This window comes from Hermetia illucens, chromosome 1, assembly GCF_905115235.1.
Source record: "Hermetia illucens chromosome 1, iHerIll2.2.curated.20191125, whole genome shotgun sequence".
Classification (NCBI taxonomy): domain Eukaryota; kingdom Metazoa; phylum Arthropoda; class Insecta; order Diptera; family Stratiomyidae; genus Hermetia; species Hermetia illucens.
The window spans coordinates 129,374,943-129,402,555 of NC_051849.1; the positions used below are offsets into that span (position 1 = coordinate 129,374,943).

Consider the following 27,613-nt stretch of genomic DNA (forward strand, 5'->3'; position numbering starts at 1 on the left):
TCTTATTACTAACAAATTACTACCCCCCATGAGATAAAATGTTAGTACCACATCGAATTGGATGAATATATTCAAAGTGTATACACTACGCGCTATACGCCAGTGGAAAGATCGTGTGACCAAATATCCTTACAAAAGAAAAATCAACAAAATTTTTCATACCTAAAGCGCTGCGCTTTCGGTTTCCGACTTGTTTAAGATTTATGTAAAACAAAATCTCATTAAAATCGGTTTACTATCTGTTTGTGCGACTATTTGTTTGTCTATCAGTCTGTCCTTTTTCCGGAGGTGCAAATATTCTTCTAATTCTTGTCCTCTCTCCGGGGTGGACACAGCTCTAGCTATCCTTACCTTCGCCGAGTTGGGATGGGAGTTTGGGGATTACTGAGGATAATCTACAATAGATTAACTTTGGTTTTACATTCGCTTACTCTTCTGTTCGCTGCCGAATAAATTTTATGTTTTGTTACTTGTTGTGACTGCCATATTCCTGGGCTCCCGTACTATCTGACTTCGATTCCTACAATCTGAATGGTCATTATTATTCTAGGACACGTGTATTCCCATGTTTTAAGACGTACATATATACGAGCAAATTTGGAGTATTTATAATTAATTTATTGCTGGTAAGTTAATTTGTCAGCACTTCTAGGACATGGTAATCGTTTTCTGTGTGGATTCTTGGCTCATAAGTATGTATTTTCATCTACTCATGCTTTCTCATGCATGACATTTGAACCCATGTAGGGAATCCGTTATTATGTGAGCTGAAGCACTGTTATGAAAGATGCTTGCAATAATTAAACGTGTGTCCATACTTAAACATTGCATCCACTTTACAAGTTGCACTTGGGAAAAAGCAAGGAAGTTAAAAAAATGTCAAGCTACGAGTAATGCAATTAGTCTGACAACGTAAAGCGATTCCGTGAACATTAACGACTTTATCAATTACATTAACGAGGCCATGAACGGTACAGAGTGTGCATTTCATTTGTTGTCACTTATACAACCCCAAGCTCACGCCAATCGATATGTGCAAACAAACTATATCCATTCTTAACCGGATTCGCATATACGTTGGCATGCATGAAACAATCAATTTACAGTCTTCCAAGCAAGTTCACTTGCAGCACTCGCAGAACTACTACCCCAAGGACGAAACCTAAAGAATTCAATAAAATCGCGAACTGGGAAATTCTTTTTCGTGAATAATTCAAAACTTTCTTCCTTAGGTGCGCGCTGGAAAGCAAAACTTCTCAGATGGCTTTTCTACATTGTTGGGGGAAACTAACAGCGCAACAGGAAGTAACAAATGTAGGAAATATAAATCTTGCAATCTATCAGATTTAACCTGTTCAACGGCTCTGCCTGGGGTCTATGATAAATTTCAAATTGGACTGTGCTTTGATAAGCTTAAAGTTAGCTGAGGTCCAAAGCAATTTATTTGAGATCCGCACAAAACAGAGATTTAAGAGATCCCATGTGGCCTATTTTTGGCAATTCTAAATATAAATTTACGTTGTTAAGCTGCTATCAAACTAATTAGATTATGGTCTGGTAACTAAAAATTTTAAATTTCCAGGAATTATTAATATGAACAATTGAGATTCACCTTACGTAACTGTAAATGGCATGCATGGTCAATTTTCTGTTATCAAATGGTCAAAGATTTTCTAGAAACTATTTTGTATAAAATTGAATGATCGGAGGCTATTTTGTAAGTGATTTCACTCACCATACAAGAAACGCTTCTTTTCTGATTCAGTTGATTTTGGGACTGAGTACCCTTGAAGTAATAAATGCAAAGTTCGGGCAATTAGCAAAGACATAGATTATAAAAGAGAAGATAGAGCGAATATAAAATTGTGTGCAACAATAGTAAATAACATAGAAAGTTTCAAGGGGTACCCCGAAAACAATTCGTCCAGTGTCTTGTTAGTACCCATAGTAGTTGATCGGGCTACGAATGGCTAAAACTAGCAAAGTTCGGCTAGGTGCAAACTGTTGAAGGATTTGGTTTAAATCAACTTGGATGGTCTGCACTGTTTATTACCTACTTGGGTTAAAAACGGGGCAAACTGCATAAAATGTGCTTGCAAGAAACTGCCTTTTGACTGACTTGGGCGAACTTAGTTCTGACTGTGCTTGAATAGCCTTTTGGGTATTCTCTCGTCCCTTACAGACATAGATGGTCAAGACTTCTTACCAAAAAGGCTACACACAGGAAGTACAAATCTCGATCCAAGCAGAGTCGTTCTGTGGATCTTCATGAAGAAATATTTATTTTCATGCGTGCGGCCACGTAAATGTAAGCAGCTTCACGGAATTTCATTAACTTCTAATTAAGAAGTTTCACAAGTTACAAGTACCTGTCAATAAAAGGCATAAAGCGAAATATCAATTGAAGGATACCTGCAATACCATAACACGACAGTTTGACAGATGCCAGATCCACATCAAATGGCCAAGCATACAGAGATCGTTGTAAACACCGTAGACATGGCGACACTTATCCATGTAATCCTTTTCTATCAGCGTATGTTGAAGTCATACATGGTCAAGCGCTAAATTGAAAGGCATAGGGGCCAGCCCACCTCTTTGTTTTAACCCTGTGAATGAGAAACTGACCGGTTAGCATATTGTGAAACAGCACTTGTGCTATCCTGACCGTCATCATCGTTTTATGAGTCGAACTATAACTATGGAATGGCTGGAATGTCTGATTGTAGCAAAATTTCGTATTGTTTCATTGTAAATGAATTCTCCGGTCCTGAAGCCATCTTCATATAGTATTGGCCAAACAGGTCTTTAACGTAAGGTCCGTTGCTCCTGATGAAGTGAAAGCTCAGGAGTTTAGAGAAGTAGGACGCCTATTTTGAAGGTTTTGTGAAAAACTGTCTGGACACACCAGCGTGTGGGATTTTTACCCACTAAAACCACCCCCGACTCAGTCCCTGCCCCACCATAAGGTATTACATCACGGGGTGGAGTCAGCTCACTTTAGTTTAGTCACCTTTCTTCTATACGCGGCGCACGTGATCGCGCTTTTCTCCTCTCTCTCTCTCTTATTTTGGATAGATGCGATCATGGAGTTGACGGCATCCCAATTCTCTTGATGTGCTAGCATCTCGGACAGTGGAAGAATACATGCTCTGGGTCCTTTGGGACTCCATCGCAATTTGGACAGTCGGGCGAGGTGTCCAATTTAAACCTGTGCAGGTATTGACGATATCCTCCATGCCCCGTGAGAAACTGGGTGAGATTATAATTAATCTCACCGTGTCGTCTCTCCAACCATTCCTTGATGGCAGGAATGAGCCTGTGAGTCCACCAACCCTTTCCCGAGCGTTCGCAACGCTTTTGCCATCTATTTATGGATTTTCCCTCTCAGTTTTCTTCGTCCGCGATGAGGAAGAGATTGGCTTGGCATTGCATATGTTCGCCATCTCATCTGCCAAGATGTCAATTGGCATTATTCCAGAGATGGCGAATGCTGCATCATCTGAGATAGTCCTGAAGGCAGAGCATACCCTCAGGGCTGTCCTCCTGTAGATTGAACTTAGTTTGGTAGCGTTCTCTGATATCCGCAACGCCTCCTTCCAAACTGGGGTTGCATAGAGCATGATCGAGGTCACCACCCTGGCTAGAAGCAACCTAGAGGTATGCCGTCGCCCTCCCATGTTTGGCATCATCCTTGCCAGGGCCATACTTGCAGTTGATGATTTGTCGCAAACATACTGCACACCCCCCTATAGCTGAGCTTCCTGTCTATCAGCACCCCCAAGTATTTGATGGTCGGCTTGGAAGTGATGATATGATTCTCGATTCTAATACAGGCGTAATTTCTCTTCCGTGATAAGGATCACTTCTGTTTTTTACTCCGCAAGTGTCAGACCAGAGCTCTTTAGCCAACTTTTAGCAGCACCGACTGCTTCGCTTGAGTATAACTCAGCATCTTCGAGATACTTTACGACAACAACCATCGCTATGTCGTCAGCGTAAGGGGGAGATTAAGTACATCGTTGTACATGATGTTCCATAGCAGTGGCCTCAATACGGAGCCCTGCGGAACCTCCGCGGACACAACGTACTCCTGGTTTCCATCATCGGTGTCATACCAGAGCCTCCTTTCAGTTAAATAACTATCGACGACAGCAGCAAGATAGGCGGGACTACCAACCTTCGCTAGAGATTTCCGTATTAGATTCCAATTGGCCGAATTGACTGCATTTTTCACATCCAAGGTTACTATCACGCAACATTTGCTGGTGCTACCCTCTTCGTGAATTGCATCTTCGGCCCAGCTAGTAACCAATTTGATTGCATCAATGGTTGATCTGGCTTTACGGAACCCATACTGCCGATCGGCAAGGCCGCCTTGGCTCTCAACAACCGGGAGTAATCTATTATAGATTACCTGGTCTAACAGTGTCCAAAAGACATATGGGTCGGTATGGGGATAGTTCACCTAGAAGTTTACCGGGCAAAATATCCCCTCGAACATGCACGCTTCGGACAACTCCGCGAACATGTCCGGTCTGGCTTTCACGGCAAGCTTAAGGGCCTTATTCGGTACTCCGTCTAGTCCCGACGATTTATTGTCTCCTATTCTACCGCAGATCTCCAGCAGCTCGTCTCTGGTGACTGGCGGAATCATCGTCACATTCAGAGGTGGTTGGAATGTGTCGGTGCTCTCTTCTTGGTGGGGGAATAACCCCCGCATGATTTTCAACAAGAGGGTAGGGCACGTGATTTGGGGAGATGAACGGCCTCTGAATCGTCCCATCAGGATTCTGTAAGCACCCCCCACGGGTTTACCTCGGCTTCTGAACAGAGCTCCTTAAAGGGGAGGGGGGCTGGCTTATAGGCGCGCTTTCTTTACCCTAGATCGACTCTACCTACCGCCCTCTGAGCCACTCTTCTGCCTCGGTGGCACGCTGATCGAAGACCAGCCAGTTCACCATTCGACCAATAGTTTGGTCTCCTACTGGGGAATGAGCACCTCCTAAGCATGGACGCGTCACATGTTTTGGCGATGCCTTGGGCCACATGGACGACTCTTTCTATAGAGGTGCTACTTTAGCACCACACCTCTATGAAGGTTCGTTCATCCAAAGTTTTTGGCAGACCAGTCTGAAATCTTTCTTGGTTTCGGGCATGATGGGTCCTTGCCCTATGGCTGGATACATATCTCAAAGAAGATCGCCTGGTGATCGCTGTGGGTGTAGCGTGCGCTGGCGCACCAGGACATACCACGCGCCAGCGCAGGACTGACAAAGGTCAGGTCTACAACTGAGTCTCGCTCCCTTTTCTGAAAGGTGTTCACAGCACCTTCGTTAGCCAAAACTATGTCCATCTGCGCAAAAGCTTCTAATAAACTGCGCCCCCTGGCATTTGATTCTCTGCTACCCCACTCAAGGGCCTAAGCATTGAAATCACCAGCAACCACCTTTGGACTTCGTCCCCTCCGTCGAGAACAAGACTATCAAGCATTTCCTTGAATTCAGACAGCGTCGAACTTGGTGGGGTGTAGCAGCTGTATACATATACGCTACTTTTTTTTGCCCATACAAAACCACTGGCTGCCTGACTGCAAGCCCATATCGCCACTCCACCAGTCAAATCTGTGACCCATATGCTACCGTGACGGTTTGAAACGTGGTCTGCTCAAGTAAATCCTGAGCGACCCTGCAATAATTGAGGTTTATTTGAATAAACCTCATTTTCTCACTGCAGTGAGCGCCTAAACTCCGGGTTACCACTTCTGGCAATATGTCGGTTATCTTGTCCCTCGTCCCTCGTCTGTCACCTCGCACAATAGACATTTGGGGTCCCTATTGCACTCCCAGGCAATATGGTTCTTCTCCCCACACCTTCTGCATCAATCGGATCGATCAATGCTGCTGGTGCATACCTTCGCAACGTGCTCAAACATGAGGTATTTAAAGCATCTCTTTAATGTAGTCTGTTCTCTTAAACAGCAGACAACTCATCCAATCCGAACTTTTTCGGCCGCCAACAAATTGTGCGCTGTGTCCGTTTGAGTACCGCCAGAGGCTTTCCGTAAACTCACAAAAGACTCCTCGGCAAGTTCTTCCAACTTAAATTGCTCCTCCAGAGCAGTACAAATTTCTCCTTTCGATGTCGCTGCATCGAGATCCTTACATTGTATATAGATCTCATGCTTTTGGGCACCCAGATCCCCTTTCTGGGTTCTTCGGATTCGGTTCACATTTTCGCTCAGATCTTTTAGGTCGGGATCTGCTTTGTCCGTTCTGAGTATCTCCGCGTAGGACAGATTGCCTTTACTGAAGATAACAATTGCATCTGGACGGGTTCGCACTTTTGCTTTTCCTTTCGTTGTTTTGCTGGTAACCTTAGTCTATCCATCGTTTCCGTTCGTCTTGTGCTTCGCAACGCTGGTCGACTTTTCTACATTCGCTGTACGCTTTCCTCCTTCAGAGCTATTAGTGCTGGTTTCCCGAGTTTCCTGTCCTCCTTTTTTTCTCTTAGGCGCCTGCTGATTATTTAAAGGATCCCTCTCTTTTTCATGTACTCGTTTATTTCGCCGTGATTCGATGGTAGTACGGTTAGGCGTCACTTGGGTCCCTTATCACACTGTTGGTGCAGCGGGGTTCGGCGTATAGTTAGTATTCTTTTCCTCCATTTGTGATCTATTATAAAGGACTCTAATAGCCCTCACCATATTCTTTATCGCTTGGTGGACGTTATGCTTGTCCTTGATGAATTCGGACAGCTCAACAATTTTTGCCCCAACCTGGATAAAGGGAAATTTCTCCGGATCGGGGCTCTGCTCCCTATAAGCCCCGACAGAATTATTCCTTTTATACGCTGCTTCACTTTTGGCGTTTATTGATCTTGCCTGTAATTTATCCTTCACCGTCTTTAGCATTGGTGGAGATCTCAAAGTTGATGAGCTTCTTTTGAATGAATCCCTTTCTTGTTCCTGGAGCACATCCTGCCGTCGCGCATCTTGAATATATGCGGTGGGTGTTATCACGGTTTTTGCCGTCCAATGATCTGCCTTCAGTTTATCTTTGTTTGGTCTTGCTGCTGTTCTCGGTAAGGTAGTACTTCGTTTGAACACCTCCTTCTCCAGATCCAAATCACTTGTAACATTATATGCGAAGGTGGCCAAGTTGCCCACCACCGAGGCACTGCGGTCGAGGGATATCGACGACCGGCAGCCCGCTTGCTCACTCCCAAAAGCCGCCGATACTGGGGTTCTGAGCCCCTGCACCGTAAGTTTCCTCCTTCTCTCGTCTTCCATGGTGGTTTTATGTTCTGGGTATCCTTCCCATAGCCATTTTGGTCCACGTACCAGAGATGAGCAAACACTAGCCCATGCACAGTGAAAAAAGAAAAAGTGCATGAACACATTGGGTTGGGGAAAAGGAAATGTCGTATTTGTGATGGAAATTTGACGCTTTATTTAACACACTTTGAATTATCCGATTTAAGTCAAAGCTCAAGCTTCATTATCCCCCCTCTTTATTTGCAAAAACTCAGACAGCCAGTTTTCGCAAGCCTCTTTTGACGCCAACTTACTAGCACGAAGAGCGTTTTGCATGGACCGGAAGAGATGGTAATCACTTGGTGCCAGGCCCGGACTATACGGTGGGTGCGATAAGACATCCCACCCGAGCTCTGGTAGTTTCTGGCGGGTCATCAAAGACGTGTGAGGCACAACACAACACCGTTCCTATTAACCAATTCTGGCCACATCTGGTCAATCGCCTGCTTCAAACAGTCGAGTTGCTCACAGTAGAGGACCGAATTCTGGTCATAGTTGAGCAGCTCATAGTGGATGACTCCCTTCCAATCCCACGAAACACACAGAAAAACCTTCCTAGCCGTCAATCCGATCTTTTTCGCTTGAGGTTGTCGCACGATCCACTTTTCATCACCAGTCAACATCCGCTTCAAAAATGGGTCGAATTCGTTCCGTTTCAGCAGTGCATCGCAGGCGTTGATTCGGTCCAAGAGATTTTTTTGCGTCAACTCATGTGGCACCCAAACATCCAGCTTTTTTTGGAATCCAACCTTCTGCAAATGGTTCCAAACAATTTTATGTTTAGTTCCTGGCCAATCGAGCGAATGCTCACATGCCGGTCTACTTGGATGATTTCAACGATTTTATCGATTTCTACGACGATTGGCCTACCAGTACGGGGTGTATCTTCGACATCCAGTACACCAGAACTAAATCGATCGAACCAACCCTGTGCTGTGCGAATCGAAACAGTATCGGGCCCATAAACTTCACAAATTTTTTCGGCCGCCTACGTTGCATTTTTACCTCTCAGGTAGTAAAAACGTAAAATATGACGAATTTCATGCTTGGTGGACTCCATCTTTGACGCACTATAACTTGAGACAGAAACGTATAATACGATTACAACACTGTCAAAGAGACACTTGTAGCACAGATTGTCGTCTTCAAATTGCTGGATAATATGACCCGATCTGATAAGTACAACACAAGATATGTTTAAGTGTCGCCATCGGAGACTGTAGCAGCGATTGACACCAAATTTGGTGGAAAGGTGGGAACTGTGAGCGCTCACGCATACAGTGAGTTATGTCCTTTTATGTACGTCGAATTGAAGGGGGTTCCCCATACATACAGAAGGGGGGTGTAAATTTTTTTTCACCAAATATAGTCATATGGGGTATCAAATGAAAGGTATCGATTAGTACTTTCCGAAGCGGGGAGTGCGGGGGGGAGCGAAAGTGATCATTTATTTAACGGGGCCATTCTTAGAAACTGAACAATCGAAAAATCTGGACAAAATTAAGAGACTGCCACTATATGGCGGCTAGGCTCCGAAATACTTTCCATATCACACTCCCATGACAGTAACATTTTAAGAGTTGAGAAAAGGCCACCATTGAATTTAGAAACAACAATAAATTTGGATAATTCAATGGCTGTAAAATCAATGTGGAGATGTTTGGGAGTAAAGTGCCAAAACGAGCCACTGTCGTTTTCGATGCTATTTTGCGTATTATTTCCCTTACATCTGTTGAATAGCTCATGTCCACTCAAGGCCGCATATATTGGCTGCAAAACTTCTTGAACCAAGCGAGCGGTAGTGGTGTTTGAATATAGTCAAGCTTTGGACACTTTCCATGGTTTGGATTCTCATCAGTCGAACTCAAATGATCAAATGTACCCCGAATTGCTTGGTATATTTCATCCACCTTATCTAGATGTCCCAAGATCGCTAGGCTACAGTACTTTTGAAGTGTTTCAATTAATTTCTCTGTTAATTTTAGTGTCTTTTTACGTTTTCCTCCTAAACAGCACATTTCTTTTTACAATATTTTCCTGCAAGACTTGTTACACCAAAACGTGAAGTGTGGGCACATTTTTTCAAAGTACTATTCCCGGCAAAGTCAACTTTATATCCGAATTTTACTTTTCCAATGTCAGCTTCTTCTCTTGTACTAAATGTATACACTGATTTTACTGTTGTCTATAAATTCGGAAGCACCCGGCATAAGTTAGAGAGTAGAATTTGCTCACCAGGTCCATTACACCCCAAAAAAGATTCACTCGTCTATTTATTTCGAATGCATTTCCACCCCATTCGCACATCACAGCGATTTTAAACCCTAAGCCTCGTGGACTTGCTACATTAAAAGTCAGATTGTTTTTAAAAATGTTGCACAGCACTAGATTGCTAACTGCAGAAAAACCCAAAAAAACTAAGAAATGCAATATCCATCAGTTGGGTCAATCACAACTTCTTTGTCGTTTGTAGGAAGCAGTTTTTCAGCCCACGTACTGGTACTTGTCAAATCCAGTTCTTTGATGGGTTTATTGTTAACAGTCATATTTTGCCAAAGTAAAAAATAACATAAGCATTCAGCAGAATCCTTTTTCTTAATTTCATTAGCACGATGAACGCTTTTATTTTAACCGCAGCTGTATATATGTATATCGTCAGTGGGTTTCATTAATCTCCTGCAGTGCTGTTTTGCATTCATTATCGAACTAATCGATACATTTGAGCTGGGTCAGAGACAGAGCCAGTGACATTGTTTTGAATTTTCGTCTAACCGTTTTTGGTAGCTTCATCTGGGAGAGGTAACATACAAACCTGCTTATTGATAGGCTATTCGTACTACATGATGATCTGAGTCACAGTTAGCGCCTCGACACCTAGGCAGGTCAATTATGCTAGCTACCCATCCTTTTCGGATCACGTGGTCGATTCGGTTGAAAGTCTGGCCATCCGACGATTCCTAAACTCTTCGGTGAATGCGAAGATATAATGCACAGTCAACATAGCGTTGTCCGTTATTCGCACTCTCTCCATGAAGATTGAAGCCCTTCGACTTCGACATTGAAGTCCGAAAGCAATACAGGATCCATAACAAAGAGGAGTGGCGAGAGGGCCCTTCTTTGATGAACATCAACGGGAACACGAACTGCCAGTTTGTCGGGTTCATGGTTTGTGATGAACTTCCTTCCCTCTTCCATATTGAAACGTTGCTTTCTTGTCAATTAGATGCTGGTCTAGTTTCCTGAATAACGCAATTGAAGAATTCACTGAACCAGAAAGCCCCTCGCTTTGCAGGGTTCGACTGCAATGTCGCCAGATCTTGTTTCTTTCCGGGGGTTTCATTCGTTCGATTGTCTGTTCAACTTCTGCGACGCTGACATTTGGAATTGTTATAAAGTGGGCAGTGCTTATTCTTCTGGAGAAATATTGCCATTATGTCTTTCGCTTCTCGTCGGCCGGTAAGCAAAGTACCGTTCTTGCCATTAACGCAACAGAAGTGAAACACTAATGGCGTTTATGAGGTGAAATTAGACACAGCTGTCTGTTAGGTGTTATCAATTTAAAAAAAATATATTTCTAAGATTCGAATCCACGTGCAATTTAACATAGTAGCTTGTCTTGCCTTTTGATACGGTTATCATTTCATCATTTTCATTATTCATTAAAATATCTAGTATCTCTCAAGCGAGAAAATATTGAACAGATAAAGGTTTCTTCAACTTCCCTTCTAATATTTTATGCTTAAATTGATAGATTACACGACATATTTGTAGATTTTACCTACTACTGCGATATCAAATCGTTGGAATCAGGGGGAACTGGAACTGGGCTCATTTAATCCCATTTCCAAAGAAAAAAATCACTTTAAATTGAAGCTTATCAGAAAGCATTATTTGCTGATTTGCTGCTGTCTGATTCATACAAATACATATATGTATGTTCTCATCGTAAACAATGGGAACAACATGTTCGTTGATATTCATATGATGATAAGAAACATTCTAGCCAGGCTTCTGGGAAATGTATTTATCCAAAATAGACCGTGGTAAGGTCAACAAGAAAGCCAAATGCATTGAGTTCCACTTCGTCGGGAATTCATTCTGCTTGATGGCATGCGTAAATGCGAGTCCGGTAAACCAGAATGACCCAGTCATCGGTGATTACTGGTGTGGAGAGGAAGGTTGATTCAACAATAGGCACGAGGTCGTTTACAAAAGGCGTTCTATTAATGAAACCTTCAGATTGGCAGCTACGTACCATAGCATATAATTCAGAAACTGGTCACAGAGAACAGAATGTCTGTTGGTTGCAAGAGAGCACCGGGCGCGTTAGCAACGTTCATTGTATGTTCCTTGAAATGCTGGGATCTAAGCAGCTGATTCATTGCTTGTGGATTCTCGTTATTCCGGGGAACGTTGTCGAACTTCGTAATATTTGCTCCATAATGGCAGAGTCCAAGAGCAAAATATTTGACATAATTACACTCTTATAGATTTGCATTGTAATCGCAAATTTTAAAGTATTAAACGTGGATTGATATTGATAAGGCTTTTATTACATTAAATTAAACTTATATAACACTTTTATTATTACCATGAAGAACTTCAATCTTGCACTTTAGCAAGAGTTTAAGTACCTTTGATTTTTTTCACAAACATGAAGCCTGTCTCGAAATTTTAGAATTTTTCATCATGCTATTTGTAGGCCTATCTGCTGTTATAAAAGATTAAATATGTTACTCATTTCTAACAGCCGTTAAAGAAGTATAATTAGTCTCTGCTGATTGTTTCTCATTCTCACGTAAGCGTCATAATGCATATGGAATGGAAAGGGCGAAAGTCGTGTTTTGAATTTGGTAACTAAAGTGTAAGTGTATTCATGAAGATCTTCGGCCGCTCTCAATAATTACCTGGGGATAACAGAAATATCCACCGGCGACAGCAAACCTGACAAAAACAAGACAAGGATCGAATTCTGGCCAGTGTATTGCAGACGATAATGGGCAACGAAACGTTAACAAGGCTTCGGATAGGGACTGAACTCACGGCCACGAAGTTTAGCTACTGAAAACCGCTTATGATTAGTTTCCGAATCATAGTGTATCTAACAGGCACTTGTCACCCTCAAAGGTGCGGATTTATGAATATATATTTCAAGTCTATCTATACACAGCGTTTGTTCCGTTCATAAACGGGGTCGGCTCGTTGTGATCGGTTTCGCCATTTGGTTCTATCAAAAGTCTGATCTGGAAGCAATCACGAGGCTTTCAAATCCCCATCCAGAGTATGAAGCCACCGTTGTTTCGGCCGGCCTTTTAGTCCCTTTCCATCGACTTCGATGTTCAGAGTAATCTTGGCAAGTAAATTCTCGTTGGTGCGCTCTATCGCAATTTTTCCATGATCGGTGCAACTTCATATCGATCGCGGATTTCAGATGGGATCAAAACGTGCACGCCACTAGTTCTTTACCGCAATACGCCATGCTTGGTCCTTTATAGTGGGCCAACACTTAGAATCATATTTTTGGACAAGTTGCTCATCATCATTTTTACTATTGGCGCTAGGAAAACATCATCTGCATAAAGCAGTGTATAGGGCACTGGATGTCCCGTGTGACAGTGTACATAACAAGAACAAAGAGGAGTGTTGAGAAGGCGCTTCCTTGATGAACACCAACAGAGGCACGAAGCGATTTAGATATTCCCGCCACACTTCGAACTTTATTTTTCGGATCGTGGTAGAGTAATTGAACCCAGCGCACGAGTTCTTCTGGCACAAAGTGTTGTCGTTCCATCTGGAATGCTCGTCGAGTACGTGTGGGACACGGTCAAACGTTTTCTCAAGATCTAGAAATGCAATGTAAAGAGTGCGATGCTTTTCACGGTATTTCTCTATGAGTAATCGCGCAATGTACATTGCATCAGTAATTCTAAGTTCTTGACAAATCTGGCTTGCTTCACGGTGGTTTCAACTATTTCGCGAATACGGTAGTGAAGAATGCGTTCAAAAATATCCATGGCATGGGAAAGTAACTGAATCGGACGGTAATTTTAACGTTCCGCTGGATTACCTTTCTTTTTCCAAATATATCTATGATATAATGTATGTTTTCAAATAAGAACAACGCATAATCCTCATCAATTCCTATTGATAAGCCGGAGATGGAAACCACAACTGCACTGCCGTGGACAGTCACGCAAACATAAGTGGCGACAAACCCCGCAATGCATTTAGTAGGTGGTATCGGCACTAAATCGTCCGGACTTGGGGAAGCTTATCAGTACGGACCAATCCTAAGTATGTAGCAGTAGTAGTTTTGTTTTATTGCCTATAGGGTGGAGAAACTGGTTCAAGAAGATTTTATATAGGAGGAGCAAATCCAGTGGCAGAAGGGAACGGAATCTCATACACCTTTCGGATAGGAACGAAGTAGGTAAGTTACCCGAGACCCATGCGGTTAATGTATTTGTGTGGCGATGTGTTGATGTCGCCTAGATCGTTTTCTTGTGTATGTTTCCTCATCGTATCTCAACGAAAAACGGATACATTCGAAAGATTGATCTTGAATATATCTACTTATTTGCTTCTCACTTCCTTGGAAAGCAAACATGGGTTTATTGCCGAGAATGTTGCGCTTCTCAAAGAGGAAGTTTGAAGCCTCGTTCGGTCAGTGATTCCATTAAGATCCATGAATCCTTAATGACGTTGTGCCTTTGGTTCCCCCCGGGATGTAGGAAGCTACTAATATCTATTGTTATGCCAGGTGCTGCGACGTGCTCGCAGCAACGCTCCCAACCACATGGGCGCACACCAATGCACTGCATTTCATATGAATCTTTTGTATATAGTCTTCTTGGTCTGGATACTATCTATTAGAAGTACTGTGACAAAAACCTTCACTTATTCACTAATTTGTAGGCAAAAAAGTGCCGAACTCACCAATACATTGGCAAGTCCATTCGTTCTTGTTGAAGGGCAGAGCAATTTGAAATCGTGCGTATTCGCATTGATTTCATCAACGAGGGACAAGATGGAGCATGGTGGTTGCATGGTATCTACCTTTATGCAGGATATCACCGTTTCTCACTTTAAAAAGTTACACTGAATACTCATTTTCAAAATCGAATTCAACTATTAGTAAAAACTTATTTTCAGAAGTATTCACTATCAAAACCTATTGTAAAATAACCGATTTTTTCCAAAAATTGGAGCCCTCGGAACTTATTCTGTTCTCCGATTGTAAACTATGAAGATCTGAGTTCCGCGATTCCTTTATTAATTGCTTTGATTTGTTATACTCGCCAGGGTTGAAAATTTGTGCCCCAAAAAATTAAGCACGTCCTGTTCTCAGAACCTATCCAGGCGAAAAGTTTGAAAAAATCACAAAGGTGCATCTAACTCAAATCTAGGCGTCAAAATACATCTCATCTTCACGCATTTGCACTTTACTCCGCGGACAAAAGCACGTACGTAAATTAAAAACCGCTGGTAACCGGGTACATACATGTCTATTATATTGATTACTACCCGTAAGCCTTATTACACATACATGTGTGTGAAACACATGCCTCCTTTGAGTAATTGACGCTGATATGCAAATAACTAAAAAAGGCCAAAAAAGGAAAACTAAAACGCCCCCATGGAGCCCGCCGTTCATAAAAGTTCACTTCATATGATAATGACGACGTCATACACGTCTTAGCGTGCAATACATTTCCCTGAAATTTGAAAATTGACCTACTATAACTTTGTTAAAAATAGTTGGATTTTCATTATTTTGTCCTATATTATCGCCCATTCTGCTGCCAAATTTTGTAGCTCTGGGTTGAACTTAAGGAGGGGTTTTCAGTAAATTTCTAAGCCAAAGATAACAGGTCAAATATCCCGTTATTCCTTTTTGTATCGGATTCAACTCGTTTAAATGGGATTCGCCATTTATCTTGGGCATAAGCTTGGCTTATATGGAGTCGAGAGGGTCTCAAGTCACCATCTAGCGTATTAAGCCATCGCGGTTTTGGTCGGCCAACTAGTGAGTTTTTTCAGAACGAATTACAATGACAAGATATTAAGTTTATAACAGTTCAACTTCGATTTGATCATCGTTGAAAACTTGCCAAGATTTATGGACGATTAATTTTCAAGAAATTCAGCCCTGCCATGTTTGAGTGGGGGGCCTCACCTCAAACCCTTTAAATTTTTCGGTCGGCGCACGAGGAATACCGTGAGAAGCATCGCCCTCTTTACATTGCATTTCTGGATCTGAAGAAAGCGTTTGACCGTTCGCCACACGAACTCATCTGGTATGCACCCTCTCACCACTCCTCTTTGTTCTTGTTATGTACATTGTCACACGGGACATCCAACGTCCAGTGCCCTATACACTGCTTTATGCAGATGATGTTTTCCTAACATCTAATAGTAAAAATAATGTTGAGCAACTTGTCCAGAATGATCGCCTCATGCAACACGGTCTCAGGTTAAATCTAAATAAACTAGGCACAATCACTCTCAGCGGCAGTACTTCACGCATGAGCGCAACCTAGATAAAGTGACACTTCACAACTGGCGTTCTTTGTGATCGACGTATCAACGAACGCCTCAAATCTAAAATTTACCGCAATGTTCGCTCTCTATGATTCTAAGTGTTGGCCCACTATAAAGGACCAAGCATGGCGTATTGCGGTAAAGGACTAGGGGCGTGTACATTTTAATCCCATCCGAAATGAGGATATCCGTGATCGATATAAAGTTGCACCGATCGTGAAAAAATTGCGAGGAAGCGCACCAACGAGAATTCACTTGTCATGATTGCTCTGAACATCGAAGCGGTAGAAAGCGACCGCAAGGCCAGTCGAAACAACGGTGGCTTCATACTCTGGATAGGGATTTGAAAGCCTCGTGATTGCATCCAGATCAGACTTTTGATTGAACCAAATGGCGAAACCGATCACAACGAGCCGACCCCTTGAAATATATATTCATAGGTCCGCACCTTTGAGGGTGACAATTGCCTGTTAGATATACTATGATTCGGAACACCCATGCGAACATTCGAGAAACAATACACTGGCCAGAATTCGATCCTTGTCTTGTTTTTGTCAAGTTTGCTGTCACCAGTGGGTATTTCTGTTATCCCCAGGTAATTGTTGAGAGCGGCCGAAGATCTTCATGAATACACTTACACTTTACTTACCAAATTCAAGCACGACTTTCACCCTTTCCATTCCATATGCATTATGACGCTTACGTGAGAATGAGAAACAATCAGCAGAGACTAATTATACTTCTTTAATGGCTGTTAGAAATGAGTAACATATTTAATCTTTTATAACAGAAAATAGGCCTACAAATAGTATGATGAAAAATTCTAAAATTTCCAGACAGGATTTATGCTTGTGAAAACAATCCAAGACCAAGGATGGAATGATCGCTCCATGCAACACAGTCTCAGATTGAATCTGAATAAAACTGAATTTTTGACGACCGATTCCCATGAAACAGGCACTACCCTGTCAGTTTCAGTGACCTGCCCGGAACTGAGCGATGTAAATATCTCGGGTCAATGCTGTCAGGCAATGGGGAGCTGCGTTATGAAAGTGCTTTACGCAATAGCACAACCTGAATGAAGTGGCGTTCCCCAACTTGTATTCTTCATAATCAGCGAACCAACACACGTCCCAAATGTTAAATTTATTGTAGTGTCGTCTGCTCTGTCACCCTCTGTGGTTATGAGTGATTATAAAAGACAAAGAACAGCGTCTTGCAGTGATGGAGACGAAGATTTTGCGTTGGACTAGTGGCGTTACGTGCCTTGCTCATGTCTGAAATGAGGATATCCACGATCGTTATGGGGGTGCCCCGATTGTGGAAAAATTGCAAGAGAGGCGTCTTCGATGGTACAATAATAATAATCGTTGGCCCAACAGTCCATATTGGATCAGGACCTTGAAGTGTGTTAGAGGATTTTATTACTTACCGTCACGGTACAGTATAGTACACTGTAGGAGGCAATGTGGCCAGCATTACGTTCGTCCGAGATTATTACCCTGATTTGATTCAGGTTTTCATCCGCAGCTGAGTCGGCTGGTATCCGTCCAATCACGATACAAATCCCATTGCTACCAGTGGGATTTGAACCGCGACCTTCCGTACAACAGCCTTGTGCTCGAACGACGCAGCTATCCGGACATGACGGTCTTCGCTGGTATGGTCGCGTAATTCACGCTAAGGAGAATTCTCTTGCCAAGATTGGCCTGAATATCGAAGTCGATGGAAAGCGACCAAAGGGCCGGCCGAAATAACGGTGGCTTGATACGCTGAATGGTGATTTTACAGCCTCGCGACTACAGTCAAATCAGGCCTTTACAGAACAAAATGGCGCAACTGATCAAGATGCGTCGACCCCGCTAGTGAACGGGATAAAAGCTAAGCAAAAAGAAGATGTTGGCAACCTTTTTTGGTAGGAATCATTAAATTTGAATATACATTTTTGGATTATATAAGGCATACTTGGTTATAATTATCTTTTACAGTGTGCTGAAAAATTCAATGATAATTTTTCTTAAAGGCGGGAATTAAGTCAGCGAGTAATGAGTGCTGAAATTTATTTCTATTTTTAGGTTTTACACGATATGATCCAAAAATTATTGAAAAATTAGGCAGTTCTGTGGTCATCTACATGATTATATTCATAAGAGTTAGAATTTAAAATTTCAAATGATGCAAATGAAATACTTCTGAAGAAACACTTATCTTAGTTGCTTCTACGGAGGACATATGCACAAACTCCACTTAGATTTGCTTATTCTATGCTCTTTATTCACAAACGCAAATACGTCCACAATCCGCTATTTGAATACCTTTCACGTTTTGCGGTCTGTTTAGCAAGTGTTCCAGGTCTTTTAAGCGTCGTATTTTGAATCCTTGTTGGAAGGAACACATCCAGTTATTATGCGCGTATATGTGAATGTCACCATTGAAAGTAATGTTATTGTTTACGTGTTTTACAGAATGTCTTTGCCGGATCTGCCGCCTCTCCCGAAAAGTCTAAGTGGCCTCGAGGTAACAGGTGTTCCAGTTCATAACAGTGCAGCCGCGAATCTCGCCACTTTCGACACGAAACGGGGCATTGCGCCTCTTACCAGGATGACTGCCTCACAGAGTGGAAGTAATACAACGACAAGCACCCTTGATACACAGTTGGCTGTTCTTAGAAGGGAAATGGTAAGTATCTTTTCACGTTTTAGTACATGTGGTTTGTACGACACTTCCTGTGGTAGGTTGCAAGAGATAAGCAATTGCGAGCATGAATGTCTACAGGAAGCATCTTCACATGTAATCATCGATTTTGACTCTGATGTGTTGAGCGTTTTCTGTGGGTATCCCATTAAACTTATATAAAATTTCGATACTAGGGTTGCTTGCGATTATCTTACACTCTCTCTCGGTGTAGCGCTTCTAAAGCGATTTCGTGTAGACATGATTAATGGAATAAATTAACTCTTTGTTCAGCTTTTACAAAGAAATTTGCGGTTCGTATCTCTATCAATCCACATATATCAATATATCTAGGTTTCGTATAGTACGACTAAGTTTGACATCTTTTTGGAAAGAGACTCTTCACTGCGCGAAACCTCAAATTTGTGTAATCAATGTGACATTTTGGTGTAATGATTACGTAATATCTGCAATAGTGCAGAGCTACATTACTCGTTCGGAGAGTTTCTTGCCATGGATGTCGACGAGAATGGCAAAATCTTTCGTCATATTCGCTACCATAATAAGCTAAACGATTTCTTCAAATGTGAAGATCTTGCCTCAAAAGACTCGGACCCTTTAGTGCTACGCCAGTTTCTCTCCAATGTTAATACGAGTGAAATTTACTGCTAACAATCTAAATTTAGCGCGCTCTTCATTTATTCGAGTATCGGGAGGTGTTGATCAAAAATCTCGAACCAGTTGCTTTACCCGTGATGGGGAAGCGATTCTTGGCAGATATGCTATCGTCTTAATATATATATAATAATATATATAATATAAATAATATAATAATATCTCGGTGGTAACTACATTCAACCTTCCAATTTCAAATTCCATGACTTATAATAATTTAGAACTAGTTTCAACCATTATTGAGACTAAACTCTACTTTGTCTATAAAGGTGCTCCCATTGACGCACCTGTCCCCTTCTGCGGTGAAGATAGGGTGTACTTTCTTGGGAAGCGATAAGTTTCTGTCCATTAAGGTTCTAATCTTGAAAGACTCGCCGCACTCCGGTCTCTTCGGACTCTTTAAAGACTCTAGGTATTTTCTTCGTGGTTATTAATGATGAGTTTGATATGAGATCAATTAGTTGACTCAACTTTGAATGAGTAGCTGAGTAAAATCAGTGTAATATTCCCGGCCGAGCGCAATACTCACCACATTGCCTCCCTGGGTGCCATTATGGCCTTGAAGTACTCTAACATACTTAAAGCCCTAGATTCAAATTGAGTTTCTGCGTCATCGGTTATTATCATTATTAGTTGGGTGAAGGATAGGTCTAACAACGGTGCAATATGGGCATGTGGAAGACAAGTCATGCGGGAAACAATAGCATTTCTGAGAGTTAGCTTCGTATCTGCAGCTAGTGCATTTCTCCTAGTGCCAGAATATCAAGAAAATCACAGCCCCAAAATATTTTCCGTCGACTTTAATGCGGGGTGGAGAAGCCGAGCGACGAACACCAGTTGCTAAAACCTACTTGTCAACGTCGGATGCTGCGCCGTAATCGTCGGCGTGAGATACCCTAGTACCCCATTAGGAAAAGATATGCTTTAAAAACCGTTCTGGAATATAGAAACCGACAGAACATTGTTTCTAGATTAAATGCGTTGGGATTGCCCCGGATACCCGGTCATTGTGCTCTAGAAGGGAAGTTAAATCTGGGACGCTTTAGCAGAAGATGGAGTTCAGTTGCATTTCAAAACTGGGAACAAGCTTCCCATAATGACAGGTTGCAGAACCTTAATAATGCTAAACATACATACTACACATTTTCCTGTCAGAACCAAACAAACTTCCTGTAAAGTGTATCCTGTCGAAAACCAGGTAGACTTGAAGAAATATTGCGGGCATTCTGACTGGCAATAATTCTCTAGCAGGGCATATGTTCAGAATAGGGATTCTTCAAAATGATATGTGTCCATCCTGAAATGACGAAGCGAGATCCACCGAGCATTTTATATGTGAGTTCCCCCCTAGGGAGGCATCAGACATCATATTATTGCTAATGATGTTGCACCACAGTGGGTAGTATCAAATCCACTAACGGCAATTCTACGATATATAAATAAATACGAGATATTCTGAGAGGGTCTGAGTGCTTAAAGGTTTTGCCGCTCTCCTTCGTCATACCCACACACACACAAGCATCTAAACGACTGCAACCAAAGAGGTCGTGATTATCACTGTAGAGATTATATTTCCAATAAATTCTTTATTGCATATAGATCTTGCAATACAACACAATCTACACAACATGTTAATAATATTTCCCTACAATGAAAAATCTCATAGTTGAATCTGTAGAATCTTCACCGTAATCACATCAAAATCATAGTATTGACATATGACCATGAAAACGGAAACTCCATTCCCGCAAAATCGCATTTTTCCCAGTTTCTACAAGTACTTCCACGATCTCGCTGTCATCCGATTTATTCGGAAACGGCTAGACCGATTGTCACGAAAATTAGTAAAAGCGTGTGATCTGTTGTTCTCTTTACATGCAGCAAGTGGCGCCATTTTATGTTAAGTTTAAGGGCGGCTCCCCATACATGTGAATGGAGGTTGCACTCTCAATTGTTTTTCATAAAATGTGGCCATGTGGGGTATCAAATGAAAGGACTCAATTATTATATTATTATATATTTAATATTAGGTGAAACTACTACGGGAGTGAGGGCTCAAAATATGACCCACAAAAAGTATAGCAGGTCTCGTTCTCAAAAACTATCCAACCGAAAAATCTGAAAAAAATCACAGTGGTGTTTCTAAACAAAATCTAGGCCAAGAAATACATCCCGTTCCGATATCTGCATGAATAAAGTCAATAATAGTATATTAGCATATTTTAGAAATTTAGCCGGAAACCCCCTTAAGTTCATGCCAGAACTACGAAATTTTGCATTTGTTTAAAGGACATAAGGCACAATTTGGTCAAGTTTGAAGAGAATCCAACCATTATTTTGAATATCGTGCATTCCACAACGTGTATGACGTGATCATCCCATATCTATTCGTCAATGCCACAACAAAGTGAGCTTACATGAATGGGGAGTCACAAAGGAACATTTTGTTTTAAGTTTTTGGCTCATTTGTATATCAATATTAATTACTCCAGATAGACATATCTTCTGCTTTTTCTTCAGCCTTTGTCCCGTTCACAAGCGCGGTCGGCTCGTCGTGATCGGTTTCGTCATTTGGCTTTATGGAATGCCTGATTTGGGTGCAATTTCGAAGCTTTTAAATCCCCATCCAGCGTATCAAGCCACCGTTGTTTCGGGCGGCCTTTTGGTCGTTAACCATCGACTTCGATGTTCAGACCAATATTGGCAAGTGGATTCTCGTTAGCACGAATTGCATGATCATACCATTGAAGACGCCTCTCTCGCACTTTTTCCACGATGGATGCAACCCCATAACGATCACAGATATCCTCATTTCGGATGTGATCAAAACGTGTCACGCCACTAGTCCAACGCAACATCTTCGTCTCCATTACCGCAAGACACCGTTCATTGTCTTTTATAGTTGGCCAACACTCAGAATCATAGAGAGCGACAGGATGGACCACATTGCGGTTAATTTTAAATTTGAGATATTCGTTGATACGTTGATCACAAAGAACACCAGTTGTGGAATGCCACTTCATCCAGGATGCTTTAATGCGTGAAGCAATTTCATAACGCAGTTCTCCATTAGTTGATAGCGTTGACCCGAGTTATTTAAATCGTTCAGTTTTGGGCAGATCACAGTGATTGTGACTGTTTCATGGGGATCGGTCGTCAAAAATTCAGTTTTGTTTAGATTCAATCTGAGACCGTGTTGCATGAGACAATCATTCCATTTTTGCTACTGCTCGAGATGTATTTTGCTACCAGATGCTAGGAAAACATCATCTGCATAAAGCAGTGAATACGGCGCTGAACATTGGATGCCCCGTGTGACGATGTCTATAACAAGAACAAAGACGAGTGGTGAGAGGGCGCTTGCTTGATGAACACTAACATAAACACGAAGCGGTTTTGATACACCCGCCATACTTCGAACTTTACTTTTCGGATCATGGTAGAGCAATTGGACCGAGCGCACGAGTACTTCTGGGACTAAGTGTTGTCGTAAAGCATACCAGATAAGTTCGTGTGGCACACGATGAAACGCTTTCTCTAGATCCAGAAATGCAATGTAAAGAGGCCGATGCTTCTCACGGTGTTTCTCCATGAGTAACCGCGCAGCGTGTATTGCGTCAGTAGTTCCGCAGTTTTTGACAAATCCGGCTTGATTCACGGTTGTTTCAACGATTTCGCGAATATGGTTGTGAAGAATGCGTTCAAAAATCTCCATGGTATGGGATAGTAACCGGATCGGACGGTCATTTGAACATTCTGCTGGATTACCTTTCTTTTTCCATATTGGAACAGTAGTACTTTCTTTCCAGTCAGATGGTGTTCTTCCTCCCTGAATAACCCGATTAAAGAATTCACTGAGTCACTGTGTTGGGTCCCAGCTTTTCGCTTTCCAGAGCGCAGATGCGATGTCATCAAGTCCTGCTGCTTTCCCCGATTTCATGCGGTGAGGCTGCTCCAAATGCCGGCAATGATTCTGGAAGTGGAGGATGAACCAATTCTTCAGTTTAAATCTGCTCGAACTATTCTCGCCACATATCTGTTGCGGCTCGACGGTTGGTAAGCAAAGTACCACTCCTGTCATTAACGCAACAGAAGTGTTCGATATCCTGTGTACGTTCATTACGGCTTTTAGGAAGTCGATACAGATCTCTCTCGCTATCCCGAGTGTCCAGTGTATCGTAACGATTTTTGTAATGGATCGCTCGGGTGACAGCGACTGCTTTCATTTCTTTGCGGTTGATATTCTTATAAATTTGCCAATTGCAACAGTTTTACCGTCGAGAAATTTGTGGTAGAGGCGTTTCTTTTCAAGGACCTTCATTTCAACATCATCATTCCAAAGCCAAGTATCTCAGTTGATGTACCGCTTACTCGGCTTGGTGACCCCGAGTGTTGCAGAGGCCGCTTTGTGGATCGTGTCTTTCATTTGGTTCCACGATTCTTCCACATTCGTAATGGTCGGTAATCGTGTGAGTCAGATCATTTCTTTTCTTTTTGTCGGCAAATCGCCACCATTTAATACGCGGCGGGCTAGTGCGTTCCTCACGCTGCTTTATCGGTGGCTTATTTCGTAGGACGGCAATCAATGGCCGATGTTGACGTGCGATGGTCTTATAGGGAACGGCTTTGCAATCAGTAACAGTGGTAAAATGTCGGCGTCTGATGAGAATATAGTCGATTTGCGTTTTACTGTTCCCACTGTAGATTGTAGGAAGATGAGACAATCGTTTGGTGAACCATGTATTCAAAAGTACAAGGTCATGGGTATCCGCAAAATCAATTATACGCTCGCCACCCTCATTGCGGACTCCACATCCCTTTCCCCCATGACATCTGTTACTGTCTGCCTTTTCACTCACGTGACCATTAAGGTCGCCGGCAATGATGATATAGTCGTCAGCAGGCACGTGACAAGTTTTTTCATTGAGAAGTTGCCAGAAGGCATCTTTCTAGGCATCAGGTCGACCTGTCTGTGGTGCGTACGCGATGAAGAAGTGAATAGTGCGATCAGCTGTTATAATGATGAGTTTCATCAACCGATCATCAAATCGTTCGCCTTCTTTAATGGCATCACGGAAACGCTCTGAGATGACAATGCTAACAGCATATTGAGTGTGTGGTCTACCAAAATACAGAAGTATATAGCCATTTTTACCGCGTTCTCCTTCAATGTCGCAGCTTTTGACATCAGACCATCGGGTTTCTTGCAGAGCGCAGATATCAATGCGCCTTTTCCGAAGGGCTCTTGCGTGCTCCTCGGTCTTTCCAGTTAGGGTACCAACATTTAGTGTGCAGACACGTATTTTCTTGTTGGTTTTGTTCGGACTAACTTGCTTGGTGCTCAGCTTCCGGTATTCCGACTTGTTTATATATATGGTTGCTACACATCACTTGGTGAGGAAACCATACCTACGAGCCTAGTTTTGCGGTTACCCGGTATGCGCTTCAGCACCCCCAAGATTTCCTGTGGCGCGTGAACTCCCTGTTTACTCTTCGGCCATCTTGGAAGAGTGAATTTCATTGCCTGGTGTAATCAGCAAAGCAATTGTCGAATGTAACGTATCCACTACCATTTTCCTCTCCCGATCTTTCAGGTGATAGGCCTGAACGCCAAGTTTTTCGTTTATAATTGTATCTGACCGGCGTACTCGAATGGTACGAAGGAGCCTTCGAGTGATAGTGCGAGTTACTTTCATATACAAAATAGAAAGGATGTTTACAATCTGAAATCGATCTTGCTGTTGGGTTAACAGTTCGGTGTCACTGTGTAGAAAACACGTTTCCTAAATATACAAATTGATCAACGTCTTCGATGCTCTGTCTATTATTGCAGATAGGGAGGGTGCGATGACCCGTCAGACTGTGGCTTTGATTTTCTTGGTGTTTATCTTCATTACAACTCTATTTGCCCCTATTTTCAGAGCCATTTGACCAAAGTTCATGACCCGGTAAGAAAGAAAACAGATAGCATTAGCATAGTTAAGGTGTTTGACGAAATATGTCAAAATTTATTTGAGTCCACCGCGTCCTCTGAAAAAGGCAGCATGAAGAACTCCGCTGGAATTTCTCCTTGCATTTCATATGTCTGATGATAGCTATTATAGTGAATGTGTGTTCGCGCTGTTTCTAGCGGAAAGGTTAAGGGAAATGCAATACCCTCTCCGTCGATAGTAGTGGTTTTTATTTGACAAATATCGATACTTCGAAAACAGCTTATTCCCTATCTTCAGTGCCGGGTGTCTACTGGCTCCGAAATGCCCGTCCTGCGTGGAGCGCGCTAGATACACTCCCTCCTTACGTAGTCGAAAGCTTTCTCGAAATCGGTAAGGACCTTTGTTTAAAAGTGATTCATAGGATGTTGACGGAACTGGACACGCATATACACCTTCAACTGCCACTCTCAGGGAAAAGTCTCGTATTTCCAAAATTTCCTTTCCAGTGGAAGTAGCAAATTTGAGTAGCTCTACCGGGAAACGTCAAGCTCAGCGGCCTTACTCCGTTTGTGTATTGTATTGATGTCTGAGGACTAGTCCATATCCGCATGTTACGGAGACTAGCCATTTTATCCACAAGAGGATAAGTCTCACCGGATTTGATACAGTAAAGAACCGCTGTGAAGTCTTCGGCTGCTTGTGATTGAATTAACCGTTAACGTCCTTTGCAGAACTATCGAAGTATTTGCGAACACATGCAAGTACATAGTTAGTCCTCTTGCGGTATACACTTTGGAATTCATTGCGTTCTCCGGAATCTTCCGCTTTCCTCTTGACCACCGCAATAACAAATTCCCTCTTATCGCGGTCCATACTACGCTGTTTTTCCCGAGATTTTGCTCGGTATCGATGTTCGAGCGCGTTACGCCTGCCATCACTGGTAGCGGACAATAGAACCTTCAGCCCCTTGTGTTCATCGATGCGATTCCACGATTTCCCTTTGGGATATGGCCGTCGATCTGCCTAGCACCCAAGAAAAGAGCATTTTTGATAGCGGTCCAATATTGGTGGGATATCGCTTGATACAACTTGGCTTCCCAGGGCACAAAATCACATTGCCGTACGATGTAAGAGGGGTATTCTCCAGAGTAACACCATCTTACGTCGCTTAGGATCAGAATGTCCAGCTAATATCATTGGAACTCTCGCTCGAGTTGGAGAAAACGAGCATTTTGAGGACTCTCGCTATCGTTGTCGAGGAGCATATCCACATCCCAGAAACCAATCATAGTCCGTTTCCGATAGCTATATGCCATCAGCGTTCTGGTAGCAGTAAATCTTCTTTGCAGATTGCTAGCCCATAAATGTTTACTCCTTTTAGTCACCTCTCACGACCAGCAAGGAAGACTTTGAGTGTATCCTTAAGCTACAACTGACAAGGCAATTTTTTCGACGTTATTCCGTATCAATGATCCTCCTAGGCTGCTATTTGGAAGGAGCAGATGGAAGCAACCACAATTGTCCGGGACCGTAGAGAGAAAATCCGGGCCCGGGATGAAAATTATGCGGAAAAACAGACCCCAAGGCAAAAGTTTTACGGCGTTTGGGGAGAAAATTATGCGAACGCTCCTGTTATCCCCTTTTCCAATAAGAAAACTTGAAAGGTTTAAGCTTTCATAAGATCGTGTTCACGAGTGCATTCGGAGTACATACTTTAATATCAGTAGTAATTGCAACAAATCCAATTGAGACTAAATCTGAACTAAATAGAATTTTTGGTGACTCCAGGTGACTATGTCATCTCAATGCTATCACGGATCAGTTCAACTGTATGAGGTGGCGTTCCAGAATTGCCATCCTTTGTGGTCGATGCATCAATGCACGTCTCAATTTAAAATGTATCGCAATGTCGAACGCCCAGTCGATGGATAGCGCACCACTTAAATTTGAACCTGAGTCTTGAAGTATATAGTATTTAAGCACTTGAATTCTACTCTGGTACACTAGGAGGTGTGGTCGTATTGCGGTTGTTGAGGACATCACTGCCATTTGAATTAGGTGCTCATCCGCAGCTGATTCGACTGATATCCAACCTCCAGCAGATGACACAAATTCCTCTGCCACCAGTGAGATTTGACCCGCCAATTTTTGGATACTAAGTTTGATTGTTCTAATTATTAAGCGATCTGTCTATCTATACTTTCGTTAAAATTGCATATAATGCGGAAAAGTCGAAGGTTGTTTTTCCTAGCTTAAGGAGGTACATTTGCGCACCATGAAAAAGGAGACACACGCTTGTCAATAAATATGTAGTGTTTCATGCGGTTCCTACTTTTGTGGCATTTTTCGATTTCCCTGTTCTTTCCTCCTGGAAAAGGATACTTGTCACTATTTGAAGAAGCTTAAAATTAGATAATAAAATTTTATGAAAAATTAGGTAATTTGCACTTCACACAAATTTAGCTAATGTGTTTCC

At 42.3% G+C, this 27,613-nt stretch overlaps 1 protein-coding gene across 1 annotated transcript in view; it reads left to right on the plus strand.

Annotated features, from left to right (window-relative positions):
- Positions 1–27,613, plus strand: part of LOC119647133 (probable serine/threonine-protein kinase nek3) — a 174,222-nt gene that overhangs the window by 48,518 nt on the left and 98,091 nt on the right. Inside the window, exon 2 of the mRNA XM_038047924.1 lies at positions 18,322–18,535. Within this exon, the coding sequence (XP_037903852.1) occupies positions 18,322–18,535 (214 nt within the window). The remainder of the gene's footprint in view (positions 1–18,321; positions 18,536–27,613) is intronic.